Source organism: Diceros bicornis, chromosome X (genome assembly GCF_020826845.1).
Source record: "Diceros bicornis minor isolate mBicDic1 chromosome X, mDicBic1.mat.cur, whole genome shotgun sequence".
Classification (NCBI taxonomy): Eukaryota; Metazoa; Chordata; class Mammalia; order Perissodactyla; family Rhinocerotidae; genus Diceros; species Diceros bicornis.
In genome coordinates, this window is record NC_080781.1 from 60,008,372 (window position 1) to 60,033,273 (window position 24,902).

At 42.1% G+C, this 24,902-nt stretch overlaps 1 protein-coding gene across 20 annotated transcripts in view; it reads left to right on the forward strand.

Moving 5' to 3' along the window:
• Positions 1-5,650: 5,650 nt before the first annotated feature.
• The window catches only part of LOC131401076 (uncharacterized), a 166,354-nt gene continuing 147,102 nt past the window's right edge, over positions 5,651-24,902 (forward strand). For 2 of the 20 annotated variants that reach the window (XR_009217538.1, XR_009217540.1), the window contains exons 1-6: positions 5,651-6,058; positions 6,902-6,993; positions 11,351-11,508; positions 12,632-12,730; positions 13,514-13,612; positions 18,944-19,069. Coding sequence is in view for 11 of the 20 variants with exons in the window: in XM_058536041.1 (XP_058392024.1) it covers positions 16,371-16,497; positions 18,944-19,069; positions 19,455-19,587; positions 20,460-20,721; positions 21,304-21,642 (987 nt within the window). In the remaining 9 variants the exon portion in view is untranslated. Of the gene's footprint in view, positions 6,059-6,901; positions 6,994-11,350; positions 11,509-12,631; positions 12,731-13,513; positions 16,498-18,943; positions 19,070-19,454; positions 19,588-19,996; positions 24,900-24,902 lie in introns of those variants that run through there. The other 18 variants (XM_058536041.1, XM_058536044.1, XR_009217534.1 and 15 more) reach the window with 18 other exon arrangements.

The following is a 24,902-nucleotide window of genomic DNA, read 5'->3' on the forward strand; positions in this document are numbered from 1 at the left end:
AAAATTCTTCTTCACTGGCTGTCCTCTGAACTCAAAAACTGGTTTACAATTTGCTCTAACCATTAATCTTGTTTTTCTTTCGTTTACACAAATATGCTTCTGGAGTCTGCCATGCTGTTGGCACAATTTAGAAATCCCGTAGATTCTTAACTTCTGCAAGAACTCCTATTGCTAATGGACACTTAATTGCAGCCTTATTACAAGCTATTCACCTTCCTTCAAAAATTGCCATTGTTCATTGTTCAGCCAATACTAAAGAGACTGATGTCATATCTTTAGGGAATGACAGAGCTGACAGAGCTGCTAAATATGCAGCTCACTATGGACCCCCTTATCCGTTTTCCACCCAATTCTTAAACCTGCCTTTATCCCTGACTGATGTTATTAACTATCAGGCAAATGCCCCACAATCTGAAAAAGACAATTAGATACAAAAGGGTGCCAAACAATTATCAGATAGATTATACATTGGACCAAATAGACTTCCAGTAGCTCCTTTTCTTTTGACGTTTTGGCTTGCACTTATCTCCCACCAAGTGGGACTTATGTGCAAACGGGGGATAGTTAAGGAACTGAAAGACAATTGGTTTTGCCCTGGCATCCATAAAATTTCTGACCAAATCCCCTCCCAGTGCACAGCTTGCAAATCTTACCAAGTCTCTGGGAGAAATCAGTGTGATCCAGAAAGTCCTCCCAGGCCCACGCTGCCTTTTGCGGCACTCCAAATGGATTTTATAGACATGCCTTCAGCTTTAGGTTACTCTCACTGTTTGGTTATTGTCTGCATGTTTAGTGGATGGACTAAATGCTATCCCACCAGACATGCAGATGCCACAACAGTGGTAAAGAAATTAATAACTAGTTATTCCTCGCTTTGGCATTCCTTTATGGATTGAATCAGACCAAGGAACTCATTTTACAGCAGAGATAAACCACTTGCTTGCAAAAACTCTGGGGTATTCATTAAAATTTCATACCCCATATCACCCTCAGTCATCAGGGCAAGTGGAACGTAAAAATCTAGATATAAAAAGAACTCTAGGAAAAATCTGTCAAGAAACTGGACTTAAATGGCCAGAAGCTCTGCCCTTGGCCCTTATGAAGATTCAAAATACTCCAAATAGAAGGCATGGATTGACTCCTTTTGAAATAGTTTTTGGACGTCCAATGCCTACTGGTGTCTCTAAACCTTCAATTCCTGGATTAAATGAATATTATGGGAACTTAAGTGAACAATTTGATGCTATGACTTGTTATATACAAAAATTAACTAGTATACTTGAAGCATATCGTCAACAGGTAAAAGAGGCATGGCCACCACCTTCTGACAAGCCTTGCCATCCCTTTCCACCAGGAGACCGGGTGTACATCAAGGTCTTTAGAAAAAAACACGCACTGTCACCTCGCTGGGAAGGACCTTATGAAGTTTTACTGACGACCTGCACTGCCATCAAAATAAAAAAAAAATCTTCCTAGATCCATGCGAGCCACGCCAAAATAGACCCAGAACATCGCTCTCAAGACAACTGGGAGATAATCCCCACAGGAGACCTTAAACTAAGGATTTCGAGGGCCAAAACCCAGGCCCCAGAAGCAGCCGACATCACGAAGTAGACAGCTTTTCCCAAGATCATGGATCAAGAAAACCTACTTTGACCCATTTCCTCCCCCTTGCTTCAAAACTCCCTATATATATACACACTCACACACACAAACTATTAGTGGATATATATATATATATTTTTTTTAATCATTTAATAGAAAGCTGACTGGAGAGTGCTGGTCTCTATCTGTCCCTCTTCCCCTCTCTAAGTCTCCGCTATGGGCTCTTTTCCTATCTGTGTCTTGCTTTTACTAACTCTCTCCTTTTCAACAGGCCGGGCACAGACCAAACACCCCCTTATGCCAGTTTACCATGCCCTAGCCACGCTAACTAATCAATCTGACTGTTGGTTATGTCAACAGCTAGATAGTGCAAAAGAACCTGAACTAGTCTTTGTTCCTGCTGATATGAACACCTGGTAGACTAAGTATGGAAAATGGATGAATAACAGAGTATGGTATCTGCAACAAGAGAAACTTCACTCTGCTTCTTCTCCTGGTGAGTCACTTGGGCCCCAGAAAGACTACTTAGAAGGTCAAGGACTGTCCCTTGCCCAAGTACAAGCAATAGGTGAAAGTTTTTCCCTCTGCATTGAAAGTAAACATGGCACTGGACCTTTCCTGGGTGATATACCGAGACAATATTGCCGTCAAACTCTGTGGTTTGATTCCGCAGGTGGCATCTTCAGAACTCTCAAGGGAATTGTAAGTGACTCTATCACTACTCCCTCTGGCACAAACATTTGCCAAATCACCAAGTGCTCTGGATGGCTTACGAGCCACCCGTGTGCAACTTGGGGTATAGCAGCTATCCGCATGGTTAAGCTGCCCAATGCCACAGACTATATATGGGTGGATCAAAAATCTGGACTCACCTGGTCAGGTGACAAGACCAGGCTTTATAGCTGTCAGAATCAGACTGCAGGCCTCCTGTACCAGCTATTCCACAATCTGTTCTGTTCTCGCAGACTGACAGGAGTTCATGGGAAATGGAGATGTTTAGGTAGTAACAGTGCAAGTGGCACAGATCATGAAATAGTCCAGATCCTGGGAACTACAGACTCAATTCTAACCTTGTCTTTAAACTACACTGGTCTTTTCATTTTATGCGGCAACAAAGTGTATAAAGGATTCCCACCTAATTGGTCAGGACGATGCGGACTTGGATACCTGGCTCCTTCTGTCACCAAACACTCCACCTTAAATGCTAGCCAAATTACAAACTTGGGTTCGTTTGTTCATAAGATTGTGCCACATAAACGTGCCAGTCGAGAAATCGTGGAAAATCCACTTGTATATCCCACTCCAAGTTCTTTTCAGCCTTGAGAGTCCTATTCCCCGGCTTTAGAGATTATGAGTTAGAAAAAGCAATATTAAATCTCTCTATGGTAATGGAACAAGAGTTCAACACCACCATGCAAACCTTAAACATACTCCAGTCAGAGATTAACAGCCTAGCATCTGTGGTGCTCCAAAATCGACGTGCTCTGGAAGTACTCACTGCCCAGCAAAGAGGAACATGCATGATCATTGGAGAAAAATGTTGCTTTTATGTGAATCAAACAGGTCAAGTAATATCTAACTTAAATCTATTAAAAGAGAAGATTGACATTTTTCATCAGATAAACGAAGCTCACACATTTTATTGGACTGACTTGTTTCCAGGATTGGGGGACTGGTTTAATGGAGTGTGGGGAAATGTGCTCCGATTTGTTCTTTTCTGCTTGTTCATCCTCATTCTAATCTATGTTCTTTTCTCTCTTTGCAGACTTCTTATCACCCGGGTACTAACACGATTTCTCTCTCCACAGTCACCAGCTCAGCTTTTAATATGTGAAACTTCTAGGGAAGTTTCAGAGGAGGGAACTGATGGTGCTCAGGGCAAGCTGCCCCAGGAAGCACCACTCTGGTATGCGGATTATTTCGAGCTGAAGACAATAAGGACTCAGAGAGCTCAGGAAAAATATTTGAGTTTCCCCTCCCAAACTGCCTAAAAAATTTAAAACCAAAAAAATCTGTTTTAGGAAGGGGTTATTATCATGACTGCTATAAAAGATAATTTAGGATAGAGGTTACAATAGAAAAGGCACCAACAAGCCCATCTTATCGGGAGTCCTGTCTCTCTGGCCACATTCCTTGGATGGCCCTGTGAGGAGTTGTCAGACAATCATTTACAAGGGAAGTCTCCATTTGTAAAGGTATCTCCCTCTCTGTATTGAGAAAAAGGGGGGGTGAGCTCATTTCTAGTAACTTATCAATGTGGAAGATGAGGCCTTGGGGCTGTATAATAAACCTTACTCTTGTTTACTGTGCTTTAGTGGTAATCTCCTGTAACTGACTCCCCCACCCCCAAAATCCTCCTTTGTCATTGGCTGAAAATGATATTTAAGACGAGAATTTCTGCTATTGTGTTGAGAAACGCAGTGTCTCTGCTTTCTCCCATGTATACATGTTATTAAACTTGGTATTATTTTCTCCTGCTAACCTGTCTTGTTGATTATTTGGCCAGCCAGAAGAACCTTAAGGGAAAGCGCAGAGGGAGATTCTCCCTCTTCCCCCGACACCTTTTTGCCGGCTTTCGTCAGGCGTTCCCGTATCTCATCATCTGCAGTAGTCCAGGGAGAAGGCAGGTCTTCCAGCCAGAGAAGGCAACTTGCCAGCCAGTGTGGCTCCTGGCTGGCTCGCCAAAACTGACGGGGGAGAGGGAGAATCTCCCTCTGCCCTTTTCCTTAAGGTTCTTATGGCTGGCCAAATAATTAACAAGACAGGTTAGCAGGAGAAAATAATACCAAGTTTAATAACATGCATACATGGGAGAAAGCAGGGACACTGCGTTTCTCAACACAATAGCAGAAATTCTCGTCTTAAATATCATTTTCAGCCAATGACAAAGGAAGATTTTGGGGGTGAGGGGAGTCAGTTACAGGAGATTACCACTAAAGCACAGTAAACAAGAGTAAGGTTTACTATGTAGCTCAAGGCCTCACCTTTCACATTGACAAGTCACTAAAAATGAGCTCATCCCCCTCTCTTCTCCAAACAGAGAGGGAGATACCTTTACAAATGGAGATTTCCCTTATAAATGTAAATGATTGTCTGGCAACTCTTCGCAGGGTCATCCAGAGAATGTGGTCAGAGAGACAGAACTTCTGATAAGAGGGGCTTGTTGGTGCCTTTCCTATTGTAACATTTACCCTACGTTATCTTTACAGCCATCATGATAGATCTATTCCATTAAGGAGCTACCATGTCAAATTCTTTAGGCAGTTAGTGGGGGAGGTCAAATGTCCTCAGAGAAAACAACCAAGGTAAAGAGATAGATTTCAAGGTGGCCAAATCCCGATCTTCCACAGACACACACACGCATACACACATAAGCACCAAAAAAAAAAAAAAAAAAAAGGAAGAAAGGAAAATAAAATTTCAAAGATAAAAAAATAAACAAACCTCTGGAGCTTCAAGAAATAAGACTCTTTGCTGTGGATTTTAAAGTAGGAAATTGCCTGCTTTCCCATATTTTTTCCTTCCCCCTCTTCCTCATGTCTCCCCATCCCCACTCCCCACATACACTTTGCTTTTTCAGGGGAAAATACGAAAATAGGGACCACGGTAAGTTTTGTTGCAAAAGACACATACTCTTGTGATTCCATATATGCTGTTTTTCATCTCTGGAAACTTAATGGTATGCAGTTTTTCACAGCCCTTTTTCTCAAATTGCCTTTTTTTCCCCCTCCACACGCCACTCCCAATCTCTCCATTTCAAGCTCTCGCTGCCCAGAGGGCTCCACAGCGCTAGCGTGGCCCCGACCGGCTGCTGGTCTGAGAAAAACGAATCTGAAAGCCGAGATGCCTTAGGGAGGAAGGGGCAGGAGATGAGAATGAAAGAAAGGGAGCCGCGAGGGATATACGTTAATTGCCTGCTTGTTGTTAAACTGAATTGGGCACACTTAGATGAGAGATTACAATGTGACGAATGCGCCATACTGGCGACAAATACCCTCCCCACTCAAATGCTCTATCTGATCTGGCCCCCAAAATGTCTGTGCCTTCGATAGGGGCTAACGGAGCCCCAGTTGGCATCTGGAAAATCGGCTCGCCTTCCCTCCCGCGAGAGCCACCTGTGCGCTTATCTGTGTTGCAGACCCAGACAGCGTCTCCTCGCTGAGGCTGAAGCCCAAGTCTAGGACAAAGCTCTGCGGGCCCACCCGCCTGGAGCCCCGCCCTCGCCGCTGAAGTCACTTCCCAGCGCCCCATGCGCCCTGGAGCACATGAGCCATTTTGGCTGCAGCAACGGTCCGCAGCGGTGCACAGCGCCAGGGAGACAGCTCCCATGGTGAAGCAGTTCTAGCTAGAGGAATAGGGCAGTGAGCCTTCACCTTCTCTTTTTTCCTGACTGGCAAACTGAGGATGGACGGCGCATGGCTTCCTTGTCATGCTTGTGCTAAAGGGCTCCAAGGTGAGTTCCCAAGGGCTCTTGGAGAGTCATGTTCATGGTCAGTGGCGATGGTGGTGCTCATGAAAATTTAGGATGTCTGTCCCAAAAGCCTCCGGAAAGCCCACTCTCCCATTCCCTATACCCCATGTGCATTCTCCCAGCGTCCAGAGGCTGCTTGTTTTGGCTGCTGTCACCACCGCCCAGATGTTTTCACATTGGAAAAAAAATTTTTTCACCAAAGTACACTCAAATTGTTAGATTGACCCCACCACCTTGGTCTTGGAAAGCCAGCGGCCGGATCTGGAGCTGCCAACCTTCCCACGCCCCGGTCTTCCCAGTCCCACCTCGCTGACCAGTCATGCTGATACTGGCTCAAGACAAGGTTGGCGTGGGGGAAGCCATGTTGTAGAAAGGAAACCCTGTTGTGACTTTGAATGGCCTCTGACAAACTAGCCTGGCTGGATATGCAACCTCCAGGAGATCTAACTGCTATGTTGATTTTGCAGCCCCTGCCTGTGTGTGTGCCTCCCAGCTGTGATGAGATGATGGCTTTGTTCTTTTGGGTTCCTTGGGAGTGTGATGACCCCCGGGCAGAGAGTCTGTGCTGATAGCCATCCTCAATGAGGACTGGAGGATCTGGTGTGGCGACTCCCAGTCTGTGGGACAGGAGGGTCAGCATTCCTAGCCCCCTCCCCTGTAGCCCACGGGCCTATATAAGTGCTGTAAGATTTGTGCTCCCTTAAGATCGTTTTTTTTTTAGACATTAGTCAACCATCTCCCCTCTTGCTAGCAAGCTGTAATAATAAAGTCCTTTTTTTCCTACCACCTTGCCTCTTTACTATTGGCATGTCTTGTGGCGATCAGAAGGCCCATGTTGGGCGGTAACAATTTGGCGACCCAGATGGGATGACAAGTCCTGCTCGTGGCCAGCCGACCTTGGATGGGCAACCTGTTGGGTAAGTCTCTAGTGGCAGCCGAGGCTCTCTTTGTCTTGGTGGACTGCCCTACCTGCTTTCCCGTACCGACGCCGGCTGCCTCCTAATGTTGATAGTGGTAGGACGAGAAACGGCTACATTTGGCGAGTCGAAGGGCTCAATCTGAAATAGGGTGTCTCTTGGGGCCGGCCCGGTGGCTTAGCGGTTAAGTGCACGCGCTCCGCTACTGGCGGCCCTGGTTCAGATCCCAGGCGCGCACCGACGCACTGCTTCTCTGGCCATGCTGAGGCCGCGTCCCACATACAGCAACTAGAAGGATGTGCAACTATGACATACAACTATCTACTGGGGCTTTGGGGGAAAAAAGGAGGAGGATTGGCAATAGATGTTAGCTCAGAGCCAGTCTTCCTCAGCCAAAAGAGGAGGATTAGCATGGATGGTAGCTCAGGGCTGATCTTCCTCACACACACACAAAAAATTAATTAAAAAAAATTAAAAAATTGAAATAGGCTGTCTCTTGAGGATGCTCATGAACTCTCTTCCCCTCCATCTGGGGTCCTTCCACTTACGGCAGGGCCATCTGGGTTCCAATGGGACTGTCTGGGCGCGCACTCGGAGTGGGAACAGTTGTAGGACTTTATACCCTAAATCTGGGAACTAGTTCGCTGGTTGTCTGTTTTTTCTGTGTCTGTGTCCATGTCTGTGTTGGTAAATAGCTTAAAATTGGCTATTTGGGGACTGAGTTTCTCGGTGATCATAACAAACTCTCTTTAGAAATTACCCTGTTTGTTATGGCCACCTTGGGAAAAGCCCCTAAAATGGAGATAACTGTAAACAGCTGGCAAGATGATCTGGGATAATTTAAAGTTACAGCCCACTTTGAGCTCCTTTTGAGCTTTTGAATTGAGAAAGAAATCTTAAAAGAGTCAAGGCTCCATCCCTAGGAGCTCACCTCTGGTTTCCAGGCCTGATCACCCCAGAGACCCCAAGAGAGGTGCCTTCTCTTGACGGTTCTGGTTTCTGGTTTCTGTTAATCTATTTGGGCACCTCTGGGAACTCTCCTTTGTCTTCTGGTTTCAGAGAGTCCGAGCTCCACCACTGGGAGTTCTCCTCTGGTTTTGGGGGCACCTGGAGCGAGTCCAGGTTGGCCCTTGGTCATTTGACTGAAATCTGGAATCCTGTTTTGTCTCCTGTCAAGAATGCATTGAATATTTTAGGCGCCTACTGAGTCAGTTATGGGGACAAGATATCTGTAATTTATTCTGTAAACTGTCCTGCTGGGGTTGTGTGCCCTGGCACAGGAACTGTTGTTTGTGTGATCTTTATCCTGATAACTCTTGGGAAGAGGCCATGAAAGCGAGACCTGATGCCCTCTTTCCCTTCTTTTTCTGTTTTGTTCCTCACCTCCTCTGTTGTCACACAGTCGAGGTTAAGTTCAGGCTGGACCTGAGCAGAACCTGGACCTTCTGTAAAATTGAAAACTTGAAAACCTATGCCAGAGACTTAACTCTCAACCTTGGCATTGAGAGGCCCGGCCCCCCCAGCCCGCTCCAGGCTTTTGCCTCTTGCCTCCCTCGCTTGTTTTGTGCCGGCTCAGGGACTAAGTGTCCGGGCTGAGTGGGACTTGACTAAATCTTATAGCTGTATTGAAGCCGGCAGTTGGGCTCTGCACCTTTCTCTGGGCTGCTGTCAGTGAGACACCGGTTTTACCACCATGGGGAACGCCCCAAGCATCCCTGGAGACTCAGCCCTTGGGTGCATTTTAATTAATTTAATTGGATGGGTTATGCCTGAGAAACTCCATCTTGGAGGAAACTTGAGTGGTTTCTCTGTGCCTTTGTGATATAGTTGGACAGGTAGATCAAGCTATAATGTCATTTCAGTTACAACCCAATTTCTGAGAAATTAAGAGCAATTGTCCTTGAAAAAAAAAATTCTTGTAAGACTGGAAAAGCAGGTCTATAGGCAGTACAAATTCCACCCAGTTCCTTTATCTCAAAAAGGATTATCGCCTTGCCTCTCTGGGAAGTGTTATCTAACTCATCACCAATTCATAGGACTGAAGGAAAAAAAAGAGTAAAAAGGCCAGAGGAGCGCACCTGGCCAAAAATCGAGCATCTTGAGTGTCTTCTCCACAAATATTAGTAAAACGACTTAAAACAAAAATTTGGATTCATAATTGGGGAGCCATGTACCTGATTCATGGCAGTAATAGCTGTGCAGTCTCTGTGTATGTGTGTCTGTTACCTAATGTGCGATATTTTACCTCCGGATGGTATGGCTAAAATTAAGAGCTCTATTTAATTGGCTTAAAGTAAGCGCTTGCAAAATTTATTTCTAAATGCAGTTAACCAAATATCTTTCAAGTTAACATGATATAAATTAGTCTTTGGTAAATGAAAGATGGTTTAAGTTTGTTGGTTTGATTGACAATTGTTGGAAACAAATGACTTAGATAGATGAAAATAAGTGAGAGTTTTGGGGTACAATAATTATGTTTTGTGGTCTGTATACTTGAGAAAAACAGCTTCCAAAATTCCTTTTGGAAGCTTAAAACTTGAGAGTTTTTGGTAAAAGTTCATTAAGTATCTGTGTCACTTTCAAATAAGATAAAATACTGAAACATTATTCCTAAACATATCTAAGTTTATCTACTTTCGGCTTATTACAAAAACTAAAAGGTGTTTTGGGTCTATTAGTAAACATGTCTTGTGTTTTATTAAAAGATTCTACTATAAGGTAACATGTTTCCAGAAATTATGAAAAGTGTTTGCCAATAATTTGCCAAGAAATAAACTTGCCAATGCTGATATAAAAGAAAGTTTATAACGGCTTATTTAGTTTTTACTTAGAAGTAAAAGTCTATAAGGGTTAAAAAAAATTCTAATTAATATATGTGATTAAAGTTAGCAAAAATTAATAAGGAAAACAGCTCTGTATACAAAGAAAGTAAGATATATATAGTAAGAAGGTGCAAAGAATGGAAATATGTTTGGTTGGTTAAGAAAGATAAATTTGTCCCTTAAAGTACTAGAAGGGAAGAAAGGAAGACATGGGAAAAATTCTGAATGTAAAAAGAAAGTTATAGAAGGTTTGTGGAGGAAGAATTCTGGAAAAAGAGTTGTATGCATGGTCAAGCTGGCTAAGATTAAAATGAATTTAATTAAGTAATGAGTTTTAATATCAAAAGTAAGTTGGTACAAAATTAAAATTTGGTCTTCTTTCTTTTAAAAGGATAATTTATTGTACTCTTAATCTGCTCTTGATAGAAGTTATTATGTAAAAAGGTTTTTCTTTACCTTTGAGTAAGTTTATCTAAAGGACAGAGATCTGTTTTGTTAAGGTAATTTCCTATGTTCAAAAGACTGAGGTCTCTCTATTAAGGTCTTTTTGACTATTTAAATGCTGTTTGTTAACTAAACATTGTTTCACTGCGACAAGAGCAGCAACTCCTCGATCTTGTCTGACCAAGTCTTTAAAACTCTTTGATATTTTTGACAAGCTCCCCAAAATTCGTATCTTAAATAAAGTCTTTTTTTGCCTTTTTTTCTTTGAGAATTTTCAAAGAGCCCTGGGACTTCTCAAAGAAATTTGATGTCTTCCTATAAGGAGGAAGATACTAAACTTATTAGGTTTATTTGGTATGTTAAATTATACTGGAAACATTGTCAAATAAGTAATGATAAACCTTCTTAGGTGATATTATATGGGTAAATGTTATTGGTATAGGTGTTTTGAAATTGTATAACATTACTGAAATTTTGATCTGTCCTGGTTATCAGTCTGATTCTGATTATTATTTTAAAGTATTGTATGTCACAAAATTAACCAAATTTCTTTGTCGATTGCCATTTTGGGGTCTTGTTGGTTACAGTTATTTCTTTGTTCTTATGCTTTTGCAAAATATGTTTCATCTTCAGAGAAATTCATGGAAAGGACTCTATCCTATAGTATAGGTTTCTGATAAACTTTCAGATTATAAAACTGAACTGGGTAAGAAATAACAGAACTGTAACAGAGAAACTGCTGACTATATGAAACTGCTAAAAGAAGATTAAGATCAAGAATCAATTACACTGGAATGAATGAACTGATGGGGATGATTATTACTTTTTTATGACTTTTGTTTGAAATGCTGCTGATTTTTTTAATGTTTTGTTTTTTCAGGTTTAATGAAACTTTTTCTCTTTTCTCCTGAGATAGCTATGACTTATGGCAATTTGGTAAATTATACCTTTGTAAGCAGAATTGAAATATTTATCTTTTTCTCTTTACCTGATCCCTCCAGGATTTGGAAACTCTTAGTGAGTGAGTATTGTTTTCATGGTAATATAGTTATTTGCATAAGTTCAATAAGAATCTGTTCTCCCCATAACAGGACACAATTGGAAACATTGGTTATATTACCAAAGCTTTGACTGGAATGTGACAAGATAGCTTCTGAGAGACAAAGATTGGACTTTATGGAATAAAACCACATGGAAGTATTGGCCTGGTACCTTATGTTCAGTGTTCGAAGCAGCATTTACTGGATAAGTAAGGAATGTCACTTATCTGGCAGGTGCAAGGACCCTCAAAATATTTTGATGGACCTCGAGAAGAGAGGAATTCACCCAAATCTGTAGGTTTTGCAGGCAAAGGCTGATGACAAAGTCTTTGGCTTGGCTTTCCTGACCTCGAGAGGCCTTTGAAGTCCAATCTGAGATTCCTTATAAAGAGTTCCAGCAAAGCAGATTTAAAAGAGCCTATGTGATCAATGGCTATTCTTGCTGTACTTATGTAAATAATTGGGCCAAGTTTATTGAAACTAGACCTATTTTGCAAACTAGTTAGCTTTAATTTGGCTATCTTTTACAAAGAATGGGGTGATTTTAGAGAGAAAAACTATGTTTCAATAGAAACTATAGTACACCTTCTTGGATATTAGGTTCTAGTTCTGATAATTGTCTTTGAGCTTTCTGTTTTATATCTGTTAACTGGGCTGGATGCTGAATTCTTCTAATCTCCCGAAATATCTGGCTACAGATCTCCAAACTAACATTTTTGATTTTTTTTTCCATCATTTTCATTTGGAATCACTGAGAACTGAACCTGCCCTTTTTCCTGAAGCCTTGCAAACTGAAGCTGGTGGACTTGATATAAACTTAAGAGAGTGTCGGGAGAGAGGGAGAATCTCCCTCTGCCCTTTGCCTTAAGGTTCTTATGGCTGGCCAAATAATTAACAAGACAGGTTAGCAGGAGAAAATAATACCAAGTTTAATAACATGTATACATGGGAGAAAGCAGGGACATTGCGTTTCTCAACACAATAGCAGAAATTCTCGTCTTAAATACCATCTTCAGCCAATGACAAAGGTGGGGGGTGTCAGTTACAGGAGATTACCACTAAAGCACTATAAACAAGAGTAAGGTTATTATGCAGATTTAAGGCCTCACCTTCCACATTGATAAGTCTCTAGAAATGAGGCCATGCCCCCTTTTCCCAATACAGGGAGGGAGATACCTTTACAAATGGAGATTTCCATTATAAATGTAAATGTTTGTCTGGCAACTCCTTGCAGGGCCATCCAGAGAATGTGGCCAGAGAGACAGAACTTCTGATAAGATGGGCTTGTTGGTGTCTTTCCTATTGTAACATCTATTTTACATTATATTACAGCCATCAGATGGAAGATCTGTCCCAGGAAGGAGCCACCATGTCAAATTCTTTAGGCAGTTAGTGGGGGAGGTCAAATGTCCTTCAGAGAAAACAATCAAGGTAAAGAGATATATTTCAGCGTGGCCAAATCTTGATCTCCCACAAGAGATTCATGTCTGTTGCTAATGTAAGCCACTCAGAAAGGTACCTGAATACCTGATGACATCGTCAGAGACATTTATGCTGCAAAAGATGCTTTGGCGCTGACATCTAGAAATATTCTTGACTGGCTATCCCCTGGACTCAGAAACTGGTTTATAATTTGCTCCCACTATTAACTTTGTTTTTCTGTTTGTCTTATTAATTTCCTGGTTGCTTGCTTCTGTAGGGGAAGAGGCAGAATCCCCCTCTGCCCTTTCCCTTAAGGTTCTTATGGATGGCCAAATACTTAACAAGACAGTTTAGCAGAAGAAAATAATACCAAGTTTAATAACATGTATACATGGGAGAAACCAGGGACACTGCGTTTCTCAACACAATAGCAGAAAGTGTCCTCTTAAATACCATCTTCAGCTAAAGACAAAGGAGGATGTTGGGGATGGGGGGAGTCAGTTACAGGAGATTACCACTAAAGCACAGTAAACAAGAGTAAGGTTATTATGCAGATTTAAGGCCTCAACTTCCACATTGATAAGTTTCTAGAAATGAGGTCATCCCCCTTCTTCCCAGTACAGAGGGGGAGATACCTTTACAAATGCAGATTTCCCTTATAAATGTAAATGTTTGTCTGGCAAACTCCTTGTAGGGCAATCTAGAGAATGTGGCCAGAGAGACAGAATTTTTGATAAGATGGGCTTGTTGGTACCTTTCCTATTGTAACATCTATTTTACATTATGTTACAGGCATCAGATGGAAGATCTGTTCCAGGAAGGAGTTACCAAGTCAAATTCTTTAGGCAGTTAGTGGGGGAGGTCAAGTGTCCCTCAGAGAAAACAATCAAGGTAAAGAGATATATTTCAGGGTGGCCAAATCTTGATCTCCCACACTTCCACAATGTAAGCCTAAGTTTGGGAGCCCACCTGCATCACTGTCTTACTAAAAGACTGGTTCAATAAGATGGGACAACAGGACATCCCTCAAGATTGAGGAGTTAAACAGCCAAGGGGGAAAATTGATACCACCTCAAGACAAGGTTGACTTGGGGGAAGCCATGTTATAGAAAGGAAACCCTGTCATGACTTTGAATGGCCTCTGACAAACTAGCCTGGCTGGATATGCACCCTCCAGGAGAAGTAACTGCTATGTTGATTTTGCAGCCCCTGCCTGTGCCTGTGCCTCCCAGCTGTGATGAGATGATAGCTTTGTTCTTTTGGGTTCCTTGGAAGTGTGATGACCCCCAGGCAGAGTCTGTGCTGATAGCCATCCTCAGTGAGGACTGGAGGATCTGGTGTGGCGACTCCCAGTCTGTGGGACAGGAGGGTCAGCATTCTTAGCCCCCTCCCCTGTAGCCCACGGGCCTATATAAGTGCTGTAAGATTTGTGCTCCCTTAAGATGGTTTTTTTTTAGACATTAGTCAGCCATCTCCCCTCTTGCTAGCAAGCTGTAATAATAAAGTCCTTTTTTTCCTACCACCTTGCCTCTTGACTATTGTCATGTCTTGTGGCCAGCAGAAAGCCCATGTTGGGCGGTAACAATGCCATACTGGAAATTACTCATGTCCAAGCTAAGTCTCCTTTCATAGGATCCCCGCCGCCAATGGAATTGCCTGCTCAGAAATTGAGGAAAGGGCTCTAGCCCAGGCTGGAGGTGCATACATCTTCTCCATCCCTTCTCCCTGCAAGGCGGGAAAAAGCAAATCTTGGTGTAGCTGAAGGTTAGATTGATATTCGTTATGGCAACTCTTGCCTGCCAGGTGCTAAGAGGTCTTACCTTGAAGTAGTTTCTTTAAAGCCCCGCCCTCCTGGAATTTGGGGAAGTAGCTAAGAGCTAGAGAATGCACTCTTTACTGCCCCCTTCTGCCTATTGATGAGGAATGAGTCTTTGCAAAATAGGGTAAATTTAAGTAATTGAACCCCATCCCCATTTCCAGGGATATGAAAACTCCAAAAGAGTGTTGTGCACCCTCCCCTTACCCAGACTTGGTAGCAATGGGGGTAGGGGCGCTTACCTTCACTGCCCCCTTGCGTCCCACCTCCCCCACTGCAGAGGCTGTCTCTCAGAGGAACCACACCCCTGTCCCTGGCCTGAGATAGGGAAATTGGGAGAAAGGCTAGGATCAGGAAAAGAGGGTGTACGCCTCCACGCTATCTATTCCTATTCTGCCCCAGGATACTAGTGAAGGAATCTCACTCTAACCTTAACCCCAACTTCACTTCAGCTTAGAAATTTAGGAAGGTGTATTAGCTGGAAATTTGAGTTGCACTCCTTTATCTGCTCTCTCCCCTGGGGGCAGTGAAGAGGTCTTTTCAATGAGGTGCAGGGCCCATCCAGTTCAGGAGCACTGGGGCCAGAGCTGTAACTGAAGCATTGGAGTGAGCCTCCTGACCCCCTCCCTCATCCAGATTAGATGGGGAAACAACATCACCTCCCCTGGAACAGACAGAGAATCAAGCTCAATTCTTGGGACTAGACAGCAACTCCCCTCCCCCAACCACACACACTCCCTTGTGGCGTGGGCAGCTACTGTGAAGTGTTTCAATCAGGAATAATGGTATCTGCAGCATAAGAAGTATCACCTGAGACAGGGGAATCCGCAAAACTAGGGAAAATGCTGAGTTCACTGGCCCTGAGGGATCCAAGATCCTAGCTCAGGATCTGACCATTCTTATTTGACCTTTGGCACATTTATTTTTTGGGAGGGGGCAGGTGGAGGTGGGAGGAAGAGATGGAGAAAAACAAGGAAACCTGGAAAGTCTGTAACTCCCTCTGCCCAACATGTGCAACACAAACATGCCCCACAAGCATGTACCATGCAAGTATATAGTATATAAACATACACAGCAGAGACACGTACCACATAAACATACACCAAGCAAACATATCACCCACAAACATACAGCATACATCTGCTGTGTAGGAGATAAATACATACCATGCAAACTTATACTCTGCAAACACACAACAAACATACTCCACACAAATACATACAACAAACACAACATGTCTCCCAAACACACATCAGTCACACACAACACATACCACAAACACACACACACTCCACATATACATGCACACATATTCCCTTTGCTTCCTTTCTACCTGAGCTCATTGGTTTAAAAACAACAACAAAAAATGGGTAGCCTCAGAGAAGGACTGAGAGATTTTCCACAGTAGATAAGTTAATTACAGTGAAGGGGGTGAGGTGGGGATGTCAAGAAAAACAATAATCAATAAAATTATGATAAAACCTTTCATTTAAGTAGCATACATTTTCATGCATACCCCATTATGGTCTCATTTAATCGTCACCACCACCTTGTGAGGTATATATCATTTCCATCCGACATTTGAGGAAACCAAGGTACAGAAAATTAATTTGCCCAAAGTCACACTGCAAATTGATGACAGAGCAGGGAGGTGGAGTGGGAATGGAAACCGAAGGTCTTCTGTTTCTAAGTCTACTGTTCGTTGAAATTACTCCACCCTCCCACTCGCATACACATTACTTACCCCATTTTATTAACTAGTTGCCACCTTCTGGGGTTAGAGACTAGTTAGCGATTCAGAGACCCTTTTCTTCTGTCTTGATCTTTTTATTTATGTCCCCCAGGACAAGGAAGAGCACTCCAGAGCTGGCCTTGACTTTATTAAGACAAGGTAGAAAGGCCTCAGTCCCCTCACCTCACTGTAGGGCACCCAAGATGGATCCAAGGCCAGAAACCAGAGGTATCTAGCCTGCTAGATCCTGAAACCACAGATCTGATTAGGGATTCATTTATTAACTATTTAACTAGTTAATTAGTGCAATAAGCAGTAGAAGACAGTGGTACCTCTAGGGTAGCCCTTGGGCATGGTTTGATGAACAATGTGATGGTGAGAATCCAGGCTGTGTCTGAGTTTACATCAAAATCTAGATCTGATTCTACCCTCTCTCAAACTTCCTCTGACTATTTCAGGTCTCACTGATAGCTTTGTTTTCTCAACACCTAGAGCACATAAATCATCTACATTTTTCACTATATTAGTTTTCCAACTGGGATCATTCTCTAATTATTTGGTTCATTAGACTCATCTCTATGACTTGTCAGTGAGCAACTTCTTTTCTCATCTTTCAAGGTAGCTGGCCTAGCTGAGTTTCAGAGGTTTTTGGTAAACATTGCTGATGGATTGATTAATTGTAAACCTGTATAGATAAATCTTAATTGAATGAAATGATTCATACCTCAAAACTATTAAGTTAGTCAGAAAAGAGGCAGTGTGTAGGAATTAGCTAAATGCATTTGCTAGGTATTGCCTGGCCAGGAAGTAAAACATAGTAGATGGTACCTATGGTGGCTAATGCAAAGTAAGAATTTCAAAAATCACAACCTGCTGTTTGGGTCTAAGTCTGTAGTGGAAGGGAGAGGCAGAAACTAATATAGTTTTAACCTAAAAGCCTTGGAAATGAATTAATGCACCCTTCTTCTCACTCATGTGATTAAAATGAGTGGCAGTATTCTCTGGGACTGTTTATGTAAACTAGTTGTTACCATGGTGTTTATCTGGGTATTATTCACATTTGCTGAGAAAGGATCATCCCTGGCTCTACCTGGAGCAGGGAAGAAATCATTTCAATTTTTTATATGTGTACCTTTATTTAAAAATCTCATTTAAAAAAAAAGGAGGAAAGAAAAACTAGACCAAATTAAATTAGAGGGATGATTATTTGCTTTTTGAAATGATACACTACGGGGTTCCTTTAGCAATTCCCTAGTCACTACCACCTGGAGATTAGTCAGAAATGTAGACAAAATGTATCTCAGAGGTGAAGATGTAAGTAAATAGCATTCAAATTAAAAAATATGAAATGAACCCAGAATTTTAATGTACTTTACCAGTGTGTCAAATTTAATAAGGTATACCACTCTTCTCCCACTCTACAGCCCTGATATGGAGTCTGAAAGTAGGGGACCTAGGAAGAGCATAGAGCCTCTGGCCCTGAGCCTGGGCTATAGATAGCTGCTTTCTTCTGACTCAGGGATGACAAAATGACTTGACTCTCAGTCAGATTTGAGCCCTTAAAGGCAGTATGAAAGACTTATTCTTTAGTTTCTTTAAACCTATATGGGAGAGGAGGCTTGGCATAAGGTGCCAAGGCTATCATTTGCTCTCTCCGATAGTAATAGTTGAGAAATAAATCAAATATACTTCAAATATACTTTATAGGTATTGTCTGCAAATGACTGGAAAGAAGTTCATACTCATTTAAGGAGATGAGGAAAGGGGAAGAATAACTCAGTCCCATGGGTAAATGGTTCCTCTGGTCCCACAGAATTCCATCATTCCAGTGAATGTGAGCTGACCAGCAGGACTCCTCCATTCCCTTCTCTTGCAGGAAAGGTAAAGACCTGGCTCTTGGCTCATCAGAATCCCACTTTATAACAAACTTTGAAAAGCTGATCCACTCTTCTGTGAAGCAGTGAAGCCTGTAATTCTTCAAATCTAAGGCAGATCAAGGAGTTTCTGTTTGTTAGACTTTGGAGAAGAGCTCCCTCATCTATCTCTTTTATAGCCCCTTGAAACCTGCTTAATTTGTCAGCCCAAACAAAAATAAACTATTCCATTAATGGAGCATCCCCTTTTTCCATTGCAAGTGGAAAGTGCTGATAATTGGCTCCACCAAAAGTTCACTTGGGTTCTGCCAATCAAGGGTCAAAGCTGAAATCTTACAAGTCTAAATGGAAACAGTATTTCCAATCTAGAATGGGAAGGGCCAACAGAAACAATCAGGCAATAGCTGGGGGGCAAACCCCACAACCCAGTGAAAATAGTGTTGTCTTTGGTGTATACAGTCAACATAATGATATCACTTTTCGACAACTCGCTCGTGTGCAAAGTGTTCATCCAGCACAAGGAAATCAACAAATCAAGAGGCCTTCTTGACTTCAATCTGGCAACATCTGACATTTTGATAATTCTGCTCAACAGTCCCTTCACCCTGATAAGTGACTATATAGGGTTGGTTCCAGCACGTAGGGCAAATGCTGCTCCGGTCCAGGGATGGGTGACGGGACTAAGAGGAAGAAGGGATATAAACCTGCCTCAGCCCCCATTCTTGAACTTGCCTTCTCTGCAAGGCCTGAGGGTATTATTTGATTGACTAGCCAACCTCCTCTTTCCTTCCCTTCCCCAGGCCTGATTCCTGAGTGGACAGTGGATATTTGGCAGAATCATGTGTCACATCAGCCAATTCACTCAGGACTGCTCCCTCCACATCTCAACTCTAACACTCATGGCAGTTGCCATGGACTGACACCAGGTAAGGCCCTGGAGCGCACTCCTGAATAAAAAGGCAGTTCTGAGGCAAATTAGACAACTCTTCAAACAGGATGGGGCAGGCCTTGAGGATAGAGTATGTTTGGGATGGCCCATAAACATCTCCCCACCTCCACACTTTCTCCTCCTTCAGCTGGGTACCATTTGGAGTTCCAGCATCTTCAGAGCCATAACATTTTTAATGTATTTTTTCCTTTCTTTTTTCTAAGCTACTTTCAATTCAACTGTGTTCATACTAGAATGAGGTAAACAGTATTAACTGTCCAGGTAAATTATGCAAACCAAGTAAGAACGCTTCAATCAGTGATTGCCCATACATAAAACACAGACCGGAGATGATATCAAGAATCATGTTGCCTCTGTTCCAGGTCATTCTGCCTGCAATAAAACCAAGACAAACACATTCCCAATGCATGCTGACTGTTGCCATAATCTGGAGTCTAGCAGTGTTCCTCACTCTTCTACACACAATTTATCAAAATTGTTCTTTCTCATCAGCACGTAAGTCAGACAAGTCACTTAACAGCTCATTTTATCGTCCTCTTTCCAAAGACTCAGGAAGTTGACATTTGAAAGTCCTTAACTACATTCTCGTCCCCTTCCAACTTTCCTCAATAGAGGACATGGAGCCTCTATCTGACTCTAACCTAGATTAATGGGACCAAGATGATAGGCTTCAGGTTAGAAACACAGGGGATTAGGAATCTGGTGGGCCTCAGTTTAACCAGAACCCATTAGAGAATCTAGTCCAATTCTTTAATTTCAAAAATTGAATAAACTAAGACCTAGAGATTGGAGGGGATAGGATTTACTTAGGGCATACTGTGGCAGAACAGCAACTAGAACCCAGGCCTCCTGATGTCCATTCCACTGGTCTTGTTATCATAACCTCCCTTCTCCTCTGCTTCAGTGATGGACTCGTCAGGAGTCACTGCCTCCCTGCTTTTCCTGGGTCCAGCAAGCTTGTTGGGAAGTACGTGGACCTCAGGTTATTTGGCCTGCTGTACATCCTGCCACTGTTGGCACTTGTAACACACTCACACCTGGGAAAGAGATTGTGGATACAAAATGCTGTTGGTGATGAGTCTGCTTGTCAAATTTTGACACACTACCAGAAGTGAAAGAAGAGCATCCAAATGCTAATTCTCATTGTAACAGTCTTCAAAGTATGTTGGTTTCCCCTCAGTTGCTATGTGGTTCTTATTTCCAGTGCAGACATAAAAACTGAGAGTGTAGTTTTCTATGCCTTCCACTGGTTTGCCATGAGCAGTACCTTCCACAGTCCTTTCATTTAATGCTGACTCAACAGGATCCTCTGTGCCAAACTTAGATCTATAGCATCCCAGTAAACAAAATTCCCTTTATTATCGTAGGAGTCCCAGGTGTACCAAAAAGTGCAAGTGCAGGAGAGTCATGAGCTCCAGGAACTCCAGATATCTGCACTCCCATGAGTACCTCTGGCAATTTCAGAGCCCAAGGTATTTAAGGAGCCCAGTTTCACCACATGAGAGAGACATTTCCAGACCTCTGTCTAGAGGGACTGGGATGATCCAGATGTCTCCCTGGAGAAAGAGGAGGAATCTTCAACCAAGGACGGTTATATCTGTATCCAGGTGCAAACCATCAATCTCTAAGGTAGGCACCTACACCAAAAGACCATCTAACCCCTTGGAATTTTGTTCAAAGTAGTACTTGGGCACATGTACCTGTTGGCGTGCTAAACTGAGAGCATCCCTGAGGCTCAGGCTATGACCATTCCATTCTCCTCCCAAGGAAATTTGGCCCGCCCCCTTAGCCCAGGTTAGATGTTCATACTCAACATGATGACAACAAATCAACCAGCAACGATACAGCCCTTAAGCCAATGTTTTCCAGTCATGGATATCCCTGCAGGTACAGCTCCAGTCCACTCTCTGGTTGATGACTCTGAGTCCTGGAACCAGAGAGGTGGTTGCAGTATACCTGATGGGGCCAGTGTGCCACTATTGGGGCGACTGGCAGCACAAGACATCTGCAAGGTTCTGTTGACTCTCACCTAACTTGCTTTAGAAATGGGAGGGGTGAGAACTAAATTCCCTGATTGAGAACCACTTTGACTCCAGATATGATCTGTGATTACCATTAGTAGTTGGTGTTAGTAAGATGGAGGAATTGTGGGTGAGGGAGGGCATGAGTGAAGCATCACTGGGAAGACTAATAGCCCCTTCTCACCAATAGGAACACCTTTTTCTTCACTGTACCCGAGTACAAACTTGTTGTTCTCATGTATTTGCTTTCTGCCTCAACTTAACCTGGTCATCTCAGAAGGCAAAAGGTCATCTCAAGGAGCAAGACCTACTTGTGAATGGCTTTGGACTTGTGTTACTTCATCTTCTCAACTGTGATTCCCCAAACTCAGAAGTTTTTGCAGTTCTTCTGGTTGCTGACTGCTTGTCTAGGTTTCAGATTTCCCATCTTATTATCCAGAATCATGGGCTCTCTCACCTGGATGAACACATTGGTATTTGTATTTTACTAGTGTGTATACTTGCATATCTGGTCTCTGGTGAATTATAGTGATTTTTCCTATCTGAAACCTCCAATCCCAGTCGGCTGTTGTATTAACTTACAGTAATACTCTTCTCCCAATATTTGCATGAAAATTAAATCAAGCCTCCAAACCCTAACCACTCCCCATAAACTACAGTTTGTTGCATCCTAAAGTGGAATTTTGACACAATCAAGTGCATGCGTACACACATACTCATAGACACTTACATTCACACAGGTACAAGCATGTATATACTACCTCTTGTGGCATCTTATGCTACCCTCCTGTCTGGCACTCTCACTTATTTCTACCTGTAATTTCCATGCTAACTGAGCCTAGATGTGATTTCATGCCTTAAAGTCAAGTCTTGGAAGCTCTCAGATTGTGGCAAATTTTTGCCCCAGGAATCAAGATTTCTTTACTACTGGTACGTCACTTCCCCTTCCCCTGACTTTACTTTTCTTGATGTCATGTACCACCCTGTGACAATTCTATAGATCCATAACCCAACTCCTGTGATCTTCTGAGCTAATTCTCTTCCTGTGCTAATTGTGTTTTTATCCCAATTAGATCTGTGTTAAATGTATATAGCTCCACTCCAATTTATCTATAATGGTTCTAAGTTTTTACCTTTCTCTCACATTCTCTTCAACTCAACTCACTTTAATTCAGACCCTATATACACTGTCATACTTTTTGTTATTTTTTTCTAGTCTCATCTCCTGATTTTACACCACTGCTGTCACACATGACCCAGACATACCATACCTATACATTCAGAAGCACCTTCATTGAGTACAAAACTGTTTCTCTCTCCTTCCAACATTTCACCCAGGTGCTCACTTTTCATGCGTATTTGCTCCTGGATACTCAAGCTTGGGTTTTAGTTATTGCCTTAACTGGAGGTTCATAATCTCCTGGGCAGAGGATTGTCATCTTCTCCTCAGTAATTGAGGTCTCCCCATTTCTGGTGCTTTGTTCTACTCTTTAGGTTCTTTTCCTTTCCTCCTCTATTTTTGTATCATTTTTTCTTTTCTTTTCCTTTCTTTTTCTTTAAATTCATTACCCCCTGCTTACCTCCTTAGTGTCAACTCCCTCTTTGGTGTTGAGCTACATCTAATCTTACTTCAGTATCCCTATTCTCTATTTTACCTTGTACATAGACGTTCTTCTTTCAGCCGCCACTAGTCACATGCACAAATTCATGTGTACACATGCACCCAATCATACAGCTGAACATTTTTTTTACCCTTTATGCCACCAATTCTGAATTGAAGCAGAATTGCCTCTGAAGCAGAACAGGGACAGGGTGGCAGAACCAGGATACATTGTGAGAATTCCTTGAAGAACCTATGTCCTTCCATCAGCTGGGGACTATCAGAGGGTCCATGAGGTGATGCAACTGTCTGGGTCTTCAAGGGAGCCAGTCTTTATGATAACATTGAAGTGAAAGAGAGAATGAAAAATATGCTACAATTTCTGTTTCAGCCTCCTTCTTCTGACAGATCTTTTCTCCTTGCCCTTAAGAAGGCTAAATGCCCCTGCTCTCATGAATTATTGTGGCCTAGAATATCCATCAGAGGACATCACGCAAAAGAATTTTAATGAAAAGGGCAAGGAGTGTAATAGTTTCCTTGAGATCTCAGCCTTCCCTAATGAGACTGTTCTTTCTAGCTAAAGAGGGCTTTTTGCTTAGTATCTGCTTATAGATTATAGTTTTGTTTATATATTTTGTTTATAAATCTTGGTAATAAACTATGGTCACAGTGTACTGTGAACTGATTTCAGCTTACTTTACGCAGAAGACAGCTTTATTCATGGCCACAAACTTTACCCAAATATGGGGCCTTTGGTGACCTAATAGACTTGAGCAGAGACTGGCTAGCCCAGTACAACATGTCCCTCCAACTGAAAGAGTCTGGTACATATTCAGTTCCTATTATAGAAACACCGTTTGTACAATGAAAGGCCACACTTCTGTGCTTTCGTTTAGATATAGAGGCAGGATGGTGTGTGTAATGGAAAAAGCAGAGGACTCAGCGTCATAGTACCAGGATTTCCTTCTTAACCCAACCATTAGTCTGACGTTGGGCAGTCACTTGACGTTGGTGTGTCTCAGTTTCTCCACCAGTAAAATAGGGATAAAAATGCCTTCCTATCTCACAAGACTGTTGTGAGGGTTATCTGTGAAAACGGATGACATATTTGGAAGCATTTTAACATCATAATGCCTTCTCAAATGCAAGGTATTATTATCATTGTTAATAGTTTCATTCTCTTGTTATTCATCTTGTGATTATTGCCATTATTGTTACTATATTACTACCTGATTATGACTATTATTGTTACTGTTATCACTAATGTTGTTATGTTCCTCTTCAAATGCTGACCTCTTTCAACAGATTAGAGGTTAGTAAAGATATTTAAGAGAAGACTGCTTTTGGCTAGGTTATCCTACTGGTTACAAGTAAAGTCAACATAGGAGATTGCTCTCTTCCCCATACCCTTATCCTCCGGAGTTGGCTAATAATAACAGAATTTTTTTTCACTGCTGGGAGGAAGTTACAACACTTAATTGAATGAAAAACAATTACAAAGTAGCTCTCCTATTTGGTGTTTAAACAGTGTTATTCTTCACATTCTGTAGGGAAAGCAAGATGTTGATAGAGATATCTCACTGGGGAAAAAAGGAAATTTCCACAACCTGCTTGGATGATTGAAGGCAAAATGGTTGCAGAGTTAGAAAGCCACCTCAGGTGGTGGAAGACTGCTGAGGGGGAAAAAGGAGTTCAAGGGTAGAGACAGAGAGACAGGCTGAGAGGCAGATTATTAGACAATCAAACAAAAGAAGCACAGGCCCTGTAATGGACAAATGTGTATTTTTTAGCTAACGCATCAGGTGGGTTTTCAATTATCTTAGCAATTCTGTTCTCAAGCAAATATCAGACAGGAATCAAAGGAGGAAACGAGAGAGGTTAGGTGGTAACAGTTAAAGCATAAGTACAGGAATAATACAAGATCCCCCTTTTGAACCCTCACCTCCTTTCCAAGAATTCTACTTATCCATGATTCAACTTAATTCTCTATGACTGTATTATATATCCATATTAATTAATGTTTTAGATATAATAGTAAAATATTAAGTGTGGTAACAATACTAACTTAACAGTGCTCTTCTAAAGTGTGTTTAAAGTATATTATAGTGTTACATTTAACTATTTCTCTGACAAAATAGCCCACAAAAATCTCAAAAATGACAAACAAAATAAAATCCTCCACAATGCTC